Source organism: Ciona robusta, chromosome 2 (genome assembly GCF_009617815.1).
Source record: "Ciona robusta chromosome 2, ASM961781v2".
Taxonomy (NCBI): Eukaryota; Metazoa; Chordata; class Ascidiacea; order Phlebobranchia; family Cionidae; genus Ciona; species Ciona robusta.
The window spans coordinates 8,238,169-8,247,906 of record NC_143236.1 but is presented as its reverse complement, the minus strand read 5'-3'; the positions used below and the strand labels follow the sequence as shown (position 1 = coordinate 8,247,906).

General features: G+C 36.6%; 2 protein-coding genes across 2 annotated transcripts; both read right to left on the bottom strand.

Moving 5' to 3' along the window:
- Positions 1-18: 18 nt before the first annotated feature.
- Positions 19-4,549, bottom strand: LOC149740868 (protein HID1-like). The gene has a single exon (XM_089873065.1). It carries the CDS (start codon positions 4,157-4,159, stop codon positions 1,799-1,801), a length of 2,361 nt encoding a protein of 786 aa, XP_089729191.1. The 5' UTR covers positions 4,160-4,549; the 3' UTR covers positions 19-1,798.
- A 203-nt stretch (positions 4,550-4,752) lies between these two features.
- On the bottom strand, positions 4,753-9,546 carry LOC149740867 (TAR DNA-binding protein 43-like). Its single transcript, XM_089873071.1, has 6 exons — positions 9,292-9,546; positions 8,840-8,986; positions 8,315-8,505; positions 6,564-6,701; positions 5,893-6,055; positions 4,753-5,445 (listed from the first exon to the last, which is right to left on the bottom strand). The coding sequence occupies exons 1-6, from the start codon at positions 9,458-9,460 to the stop codon at positions 4,931-4,933; spliced, it is 1,323 nt and encodes a 440-aa protein (XP_089729197.1). The 5' UTR covers positions 9,461-9,546; the 3' UTR covers positions 4,753-4,930.
- Between the last annotated feature and the right edge of the window lie 192 nt (positions 9,547-9,738).

Genomic DNA, 9,738 nt, shown 5'->3' with positions numbered 1-9,738 from the left:
ATGTTCTAGGATCTGTAACTTTAACAAAACATTTAACCTTACAGGACTTTACAAACAGCTCATGTATTCATATGAATCTTATCACGTGAAGCCAAATAGTGATATATTGCACAATTACATCAATAAATATAAAACTCATGAGAAGACGGAAAAATCGGGATTTTCCAAATATGGTCATAATTGATATTTGAATGAAATATTAAAACAATACAAATTTTTTTAAGTTTAAATATTGATTTGACACAAAGATTTGACTTTGATGTTATGACAGTAACTTATGTAGCACACTAGCACGCCTAATGATAATTTATATATAGTAGGGTGGAGGAAGATAGGACACATTTTCATTCCATTTTCTCTTCCTATTTGGTAGTAAGCAAAGAACATTTTATAAATTATAAAACCATATCCTCACGACTTCCATAGACTGTTGTTAATTATTTAAAACATGATCAGGATCAGTGGGGCAGCCAGGGGGGGTTTAGGCAGTCGCACCCCCCCCCCCTTTTAATCAAAAAAAAAAATATTAAAAATATTATTAAAAAAAAAATTTTTGGAATTTTTTTGATTAAACCCCCTCCTTATTTTTTTTCTGGCTGCACCACTGATCAGGATATTTGGATATTACGTGCTAAAGCTGTCCCATCTTCCCCCACCCTACCCTATCATAATCTAAGCATCAATTTTCGCACAAAAACTTCTACCTGATACAGAATACATAATAAAACAGAGCATATATATTAAAGTTGGGGTAAACTAAAGATTGTGATTTGTGGTAACTTATGGTCATAATTCATTCATATAAATAATTAAAGTTCATAATATAAACAACCTAAGCTTCTAAATATAACATCTATTTAAACACAGAGAGTTGCAAATATTCTACGTGGCTAAAAAACAATTCAACAAAAATATTAAGTTTCACAATAACTTGTATAAAAGAGTGCAACTATTTATGGTTATATAGTAGGATGGGGAAAGATGGGACACCTTTTCATTCTATTTTCTTGTCCCATTTGATGTTAAGCAAAGAACATTCAAAGAATTATAAAACTGCATTCTTATGACTCCCTTAGACCATTGTTAATTGTTTAAAACACAATCAGGATATTTGGATATTATGTACTAAAGGTGTCCCATCTTACCCCACAGTACTACACTACAACAACGGGCTACAAACACCAAGGAATGCTACAGACACAAAACAAATAAAAGTAATCTACAATCACAACAGAATATAAAAAGTTTACTCAAGTCTTAGTACGTCTTTTACCGTATTTCGGAAAAATTACTACAAATAATAACAAGCTCTAAAATGGCAATGCTACGTTGTTATATATTGTAAACCTCTTATTTTTTGTTGCTAACATTAGAACTTAGAAGTACAAATGAGTTGACATATCAAAATTAGTTCAAGTTACTTTGTGTATAAGCAGAAAAAAATTAAGTAAAAAGTCAACTAGTTTACAATTGACGTATTTGCTTCTAAAAAACAGTAATGGGAATTAAAAACTTAGCAAAAAAACTAGAAATAGCTTGCTTTCCAATTGGACCAAAAATGGGGGATAAGTTTAAAGTAACATTGGAACCAGGTGGTGTTTCTTTATACAAAGTGAATGTTTGAGCTTATGTTAACAATTATCAGGAAAAACATTTTATATTTCACAGTCACACCAGGACTTCACTATCGCGAGCAAGTCACTTACGTAAAAGGGTGTTGGGGTAATGGGCCAAATCTGGCCTAAATCCCAGGTCCAGAAGGTCCACACCCATACGATACGGAATAAAAAATTACATTCTACACACGCTGTATATCGAACAACTTGACATCAGTGTCGTACCATATGGGGGGATCAATATTACGAAGGTATATCACACCCCACATGTAGGTGCGGAACCATGATGTGGTACCTGCGTTCGCTTGATATTTACGGATCAGGATAGGATGAGGTACGGGCAATAAACCAACCAACGTACCATGCTGAAGGAATTTTAATATTTCTGATTCGTCGGTGAGGTTTTTGTCAATGCAGATTTTCTCCACTTGAGGCACTAGAACTTGCAGCATTCTCATAATCGTCTGGAGGGGTAACTTAGATTTCCATGATTGGACCCAGTCAGATGTTGGGGACCATTCCAAAGGTTCTTCATGGTTAGTATGGTTCGTTGCATCCGGAGATTCTGGGTAATAAGGAGACGCACGGTTTGCTTCTACTTCTGAGTTTTCTGCCTCACTTTGTCGAGATTGTGGACTTTGCTTCTCAGCTCTTTCACTGTGAACTTGCGAGACCAAATTACCTAGATCTGGTGTTGCTGCTAATGATGTGCTTAAGACTCCTGATTCAGCCACTTCTACTGTAGACACCTCTCCATGTGTATCTTTGCGTTCAGAATTTGACGCAGATTGAGGTCGATTTCTCTTCTTGTTAACACCTTTAGATAATGAAGCTGAATCAGTCGGCAGGTTTGCTAGCTGGTGAAACACCTGACGCTTTCTAATGATGGTATAAATTAAATTAGCATTTCCGTCAAACTGGTATTGTATAATATTGTTGAAAACTTCAAGTAGAAAAAACACAAGGTGATGGTTCTGTGGGGAAGAAAACAGGAACCATGGAGTACTGAAGGCTTCAAGCAGATGAAGTAACTTGGAAGCTGCCGTCATTGAAAGAGACTTTAGGTAAGGTGACACATTCACAATAATGGTCAGCAAGCAATCATATAATGGTTGTAGTCGTTGGTGGCCGGCAGTTATTACACGGTGAAAAACAAGAACAAGGAAATCCGCATGTGTTCCAGCAAATGCAGGTACATCTGTAGGTGCAGCAGCGGAGAACGGTTTGTTTAACCGAACACCAAAGTTACGTTCACCGCTTAGTAGGAGAAGTATAAACACACCAATGTGGATTAATCCCACTCGAGATTGATCTGCTCTTGCATCATTTAAATGGTATAATATCGGAACAAGTATATCTAATACATCACTGCTTTTCAAGACAAAGAAAAGGAACTTTTTATTTGTGTCACACAACTTCCAGAAGAACACAAGAAGCTCTTGGTGGAACCCAACCTTCTTTGTGGAGCCAGGCAAGTATGTTTGTTGGAGAGGATTGTTGAGGAGTCTGCAGATGCCAGAAAGGATGAAAGCAAAGTCCTCGTCACGATGGATGCGAGATAAATAGTTGATAAAAAGGTTTGAACTACTTCCGCTTGTTGAAAGAATGGATGGTGAAAGACTTGAACTGTCGACTGGTTCGTCCTCTTTTTCTGCTGCGTTATGATCCAATGCTACAATTAAAATCTGGCAAGCAGCTTCAACTAAAGGTTCCCTGTAATCATGGAACAGAAGATGGTTGTAAGGGACTCCTAACCCTACAGGATCGTAAGCACAGAAAACGTTAAGAAGTGACGTAAATAAGGGCAATGCTTGACGGTTATCAGAGGAGCAAAAACATTCAATCCATTTGTTGGCTGCAGAATCATCACCTGCACCTGGTGGGGTGTAGATGGTTTCCGAAAAGCAAGTGAGAAGAAGTTTCAAGATCTCTGTGCGGTTCTGGTCGATGTAACCGTACGCTGGAGGGGAACGTGGGAAACCGACCCCGGCTTCCCAAATATATTCGCAACTATCCACGCTGGTGAGGTCTTCTGGTTTATCAGTCGAACCCTTCTTGCTGTGCGATGCCACAGTGAACTCAGGGCAGTACAGCAAGTTAGACAAAGACAGTATCAGTGACTTTGCCAGAGGGGCGCAAGGCTCCCCATTTGGGTCTGTTTCATTGGAATTTGTTGGCAGACTTGTCCAGAAAAATCCTTGCCAATCTGGATCTTCGAAAATGTAAGGCAGTATCCGAGTTAACAGTCGGCAGCAGTTTAAAACAATGTGCTGCTCTCTGTCAGTGTGGCAACCACTGTCAGAAGCCTGAACTAGCTTTTCAACAGCCTTGTAACACAGGGTTGCAAGATTTGAGGGTGATTCTTCCCTCAAAGCACGAACTTCAGCAGCAGGCACCAGTGCAAAAACATCCTGCACGTTATTTATCGGTTCGGTCCAGAATTGATCCCAAAACGCATCATCATTTGCCTCAACTGGTTGCATTCGCGTTGTGAGCTGAATCACAGCTTTCCGAAAGCTTAGTTTAGTTTCAGTATTGCCCATTGCAATATTTAATTAAGCCCGATTACCTGGTGCATGAAATACATAATTGAGAGAGATATAATATTGATTAAAGTAGTTATTTATCCCTGAATATTTTGTCAACACTAGTAAAGAATCCTCCAGTCCGTTACAGATTCGACCAGTGGAAAGTGTTGGAGGTTGGTAGTTAGTCGTAAAGGCAGTGGTTATACGGGTTAGTGGTTGGTTGTTACGTTTACCGGTTAACGTAAGCGGAGAATGGTTTACCAGCACTTTTTATCAAAACTACCGTACCATTTACTCGTTATTTTAATATTTCTAAAAAAATATACTAAAGGTTCCGAAATAAAACTTAATTCATATTTCGATACTTACAGCCGATTAATTTAACTATATACAAGCGCGAAGCGCCGTGGCAGGTCCAAACTTTCAAAGCCCACACATCTGTTCATTCTAAAAAACTTTTAAACCTACCAATGTCTGTCCGTTGTTAAGCGGGCTAATGATGGTCCCGTCCCGTACCGAAAAAGCGTCCCGCTTTTGCAAACTGTATCCGGGTTTCACAATTCTGCAGCATTGACGAATTACTTTCCAAAAATAACGCACAACGAAACTGACAGTATGAACAATTTATCATCGCGTTTGCCACATACAAATTTTTATACACAAATTAACAACAGCATCAATGGCGTTTAAACATATCATGACAGAACGACTGAAACATGGTAACAGAAATACCAATTCATACGTCATTTTTTACCAGCAATAAAAACAACCGAATGTACAATTTATTTAAGACCATTTTTCATCTTTATTTCCCCAACTTTGGCTGCCATCGCGTTTCCCCTCTTGACTGGATGCCCAGCCAACAGCACCATTACCACGGCCCTGACCCTGGCCTTGACCCTGACCTGGCATCATTGAATTCTCAGTAAACATGCCATTTAACATAGAGTTCCAGGAGCCTATAGCTGCAGCCAGCACTGCCGGGTTCATGTTCATCATGTTGAAACCAGGTCCTTGCGGGACATTAGGGTAATTACCCCCAACATTTTGCCCCGTTGCCATAGGTGATTGCACCCCATATGCATTTCCTGCATGTGGCATCTGCCCAGCTCCTTGGAAATATCGAGGGTCTTGTCCTCTTTGTTCCTGCATGGCTCTGGGGTTGAACCCTTGTTGGTTTGGCCAGCGTTCATTTCCAGGTTTCATCGCCGTCTCTTTGCTACCTTTTGGGTCAGCAGTGTTAATATACACGCTGACACCATTTATAACTTGGTCTTCTCCAATAAGGTTTGCAGCAACATCTGTTAAAATTATTTATTAACAAAACATTTACTCTATATCTCTTTGAAAACGATAGCGAAGATCATGTTATTTAAATAACGAGCAGAAGGGAAGCAACAGAAAAATAACAGTTGTTAAAACATGCTATAGATAAAGTGCGAGAATAAGTGTCCACTAACTATCACACCAAACTTATCACTTTTGCACCAACCCAGTGGTCACTAATGGTTTGTCCAAATTATCAGCCATACATAAAAATAAGTAAGCGGTACGAGGTGTATGAACACCGGTGTTATAAGGCCTGTAAATTTGCATAATGTAACATAAAAATAATATACAAGTGGAATACGTGGAATACGTGGTAATTTGTAAGCTGGCACGAGATGTATGAAACAAAACACCGGTGTTATAACGACTGTTGCTTTTCAACCACGCGAGGAGAAATCAAGTTACATTCATATACTTACTGCTGTCACGGAACGTTACAAATGCAAATGCTCGGAACGGGATGGGAATATAAACATCGTCCACATCCCCAAATTGTTCAAAGTATTGCCTTATTTCATCCTTGGTCATTTTCTCAGTTATCCTGCCCACAAATATCTTACTGCTGACGGTTGGTTTTTGATCCTGAAATGTTAATGTTAATCAGCTAACACTTAAACATCAATGCTTACAATCATACCAATAATACCTTAATTTTTTCTCCGATTATATTAGCTAAGATTAAAAAAAGACAGGAGTAGCGACAAAACAACAGTCGTTAAAACATGCTTATGGTTAAAAACATATTTACACTTAATTGGAAGAAAAAAGCGTGGTCGCTACACCTAGCAGATAAAGAATGAGGCATTTATTCAGGTTTAATTATTCCCAACACTGATTGCGCAATCAATGCCTTTTATAATCTATACCAGAAGTCACTAAGGTGGGAAAGGTATTGAACTTTGCGATGAAACTAGAGTTATCTTATTTTATTAGACTTCTAAAATAATAAAGGTGTATTATTATGAATAAATGTAATTCACCCAATCTTCGTGTGGCCGGTAAACGATAGTCGTTATAACAAATGTGTTTTGTTTCATACACCTCGTGCCAGCTTACGAGTTACCATGTATGTTAAAAAATGCAAATTAACCTTGGAGTGTGGAATTTTAACGTCGCACCATCTTTCCCCAATGATATGGCGTTGTGATAATACAAGTTCTTGAACCTCGTATGATGAAAATCTGATGAAACCATAACCACGTGATTTACCATTCTCATCTCGTTTCACCTGAAAAGTTTTTAAATCGGTACTCTGTTTAATAAAGGAAAAATCACTGCGAAAATAGGAAAACACAAAATAAAAGTGATTTTCAGAAAAAGGTTAATGCAAAAAAATTTTGACGAAACAAAAATTTAAATCCCATTCAGCGTCTTCTTGTAGTGAATTTAACTCCATTCTTCTTACCTTCGATGAGCCTAAAACAGAAAGTCATGTTTTAAAATCAGGGGCAAGAATTTTAAAGTTCTAACAGTGGTTTTTAACTAATAGGGGCCAAACTGTTTGTGTTTTACTTTAAATTTCACCAAACATTTGGTTAACGCACTAAGCAGTGAAAAGTAACCGCTTTTAACTAGACTGTTTTAATGATTGTTCTTTTGCATTTTAGATGGTTTTATCATTTCACTTTAAAAAGATTATTATTTTGTTCTTTAGTACCGCTAAATGATACTAGTTTATTTTATGACTGGTTTTCTGCTTTTTCGATTGTTTTGGTATTTTCCCTAAAACGATAACTTTTGTTTTTAGTAATGCCAAAAAATACTGGTTTACTTTGACTAGTATTTAGTGTTACAGTATCAAATAGTTAAAAACCACTTAAAAACATCGCAAAATGTAAACAGAACTGCTAACAACATTAAGATAACTTCTCAATAAATACGTAACAATAAACTTAGTATACAAAAAGTTTAAAACAATGTAAGTTCACATCGCACAATATAACATGAAGATAAATTTCTAATAGTTAACAATAAATACAACAAACATACATACCATTGAGCCAACTTCTCATAAACTTCAACACACAGTCAGAACTTCAACTGAACACATCTTCAGTACACTCAGATACTTACACAGTAGAAAAACAACAACCATTTGGTCATGTATGGACGTCACAAATCAAATAAAAATACTTTCAAACAGCAATACAGCAGAATACTTAAAAAAAAAGGTTTTTAAAGGTATTCTCAATAAGAATATAGTGGGAAAGATGGGACACCTTTAGCACATTATATCCAAATGTCTTTTTTTTATAATTCTTTATCCAAATGTTTTTGTTTACTACTAAATTAGACAAGGAAGTAGAAAAAAAAAATTTTTTCCCTTACTATATATAGACACACAGAACACAAAAAAATTGTTTAGACATATTGCACAACATACAAATTTATACAGAAGTAAGAATATGCACAAGGATAGGGACACAAACATGGACAAAAAAGAGACATCAGCAACATAGTAAGTAACATATCATACAATAATATCAAATCATATCTCATTGATATTCCAACTGTACAGTTCACATATATTGTTGAGATAATCCGTAACAAAACATAAACAGTTAAACACATTCAAATACTGCATGTGTTTTCAATAGCTAAAGGCAGTCATTTCACCAACATGTAAAATCAAACCATTGTTAGATATTACAGAGATGCCTATACCACTATCTGTTGCTGGCAACATACTTATATCCCACGGACTTTTGTGTCACACACTTTAACACACAGATATATTTGCATTTGGTTAAAAAGTTTTATACAAGTTGCTATTGTGGTGCAGGACCTCACCCACATATGACATAGAATAAACCACAACACTTCAGCATTAATAAAACTCACCAGAACCATAACCAGCTCCCCGTACTTAGCAAAGTATTCTTTTAAATCATCTTCAGCAATCTTCCATGGAAGACCGAGGACAATAAGATCGGAGCATTTCTGAGCGGGTCGTTTGCTCCTGATGCTCTGAACATCTTCATCCTCCATCTTTCTTTTGTTATCGGGGAAATCATTCCGGACTTTGTTGCCTCCTGAAAAAGATGAAAAATATTTGGGAGTCAGAAATTGAAGTCCTGACTAAGAATAAACTTATTTATCTTGCGTGGCCAAAATATGACAGTCGTTACAGCATAAAGGTTCCGTTTCATACACCTCGTACCCACTTACGAGTTAGCATATATGTAGCTTTGTAATTGTTTTTTTCCTATATGACTGACAATTTAGACAACCCCTAGCCATTAGTGACCACTGGGTTTAAGCAATTGACAATTTTTGTTATATTTTTGGTAACAGATGGAGTAGATTTCTAGTTTTTTCACAGCAGAGTAACAACGATTTTTATATCATATGAAAACTTAGCGAGACCTTTAGGATAAACCACAACGTATAGATAGTTCTTCCACATGTGTTGTGGGTCAGGTGGGTAGAGGATTCCTTCCACAAGTTTCACCCCCCTAAGTGTGTGTGTCTCATCGTTTCTATATTTCAGCCCACAAGCGCCAGGAAATTGGGCTGAAAGATAAAAAAATGAATTATAAAGTGGGTAAAAAATACAAATTTAATAAAATAACGAAAAAAAAGTATAGAATAACTTTTCTTCTGATTATGTAGGTACCCAATTACCACCCTAAGCATGATTTTTTTTTCTGCAAAGAAGCAAAATTGTGCTAATTTTAGTTAAAAGTCAAAATTGTGTTGCCACTTTTGTACGGTTTGCTATATTATATATAGGCACTTAAAAAATTGCTTAACAGAATATCCAAACGTACAGCAGTCTCACTATATAAAAAAGTAAGCAAATATCAAAACAATCATACCAGTAACGGATGATAAATATAAAGTTCCGTCTTCTTCCGTTGGAATTTCGATCGGTTCTTCTTCTTGCTCGTCTTCCGCGATTTTCACGTAACTTGCGCTCATTTTGACAGTACAAAGAATCTCCGCTTTCGGTTTTGTTTCGTCGATATCAAAACTTTGTTCAGACATTGAGGAAATGAGGAACTAAACGTCTTTGTCAACGCGGACTTCACGCTAAATCTGCAAACGAAATTAGTCAACCTAGAAAGATTTTGGTGGCCATTTTTGATCTCACAGAATAATAGATATTCATTTGCACGTTTGCGTGTTCGGAAGACTTTTAAATATTTAAATAAAAAATTAGGGGGCATTGTTTATGTAACTCTGGTTAAACCAAAGAAATTAAAACCTTTCCACCCATTGGTTTTGTTTTTTACCTAACAAACTAAGAAATGAATCAAAATTTA

What these genes read in the sequence shown, in the direction of transcription:
- LOC149740867 (XM_089873071.1), bottom strand. Translation starts at nt 9,460, where the DNA reads ATGTCTGAACAAAGTTTTGATATCGACGAAACAAAACCGAAAGCGGAG. An exon ending in CGTTGTGGTTTATCCTAAAG is followed by an intron (nt 8,506 to 8,839) that starts GTCTCGCTAAGT and finishes CATCTTTTTCAG; the next exon opens with GAGGCAACAAAGTCCGGAAT. An exon ending in GGGAGCTGGTTATGGTTCTG is followed by an intron (nt 6,702 to 8,314) that starts GTGAGTTTTATT and finishes AAAACTTTTCAG; the next exon opens with GTGAAACGAGATGAGAATGG.
- LOC149740868 (XM_089873065.1), bottom strand. Translation starts at nt 4,159, where the DNA reads ATGGGCAATACTGAAACTAAACTAAGCTTTCGGAAAGCTGTGATTCAG.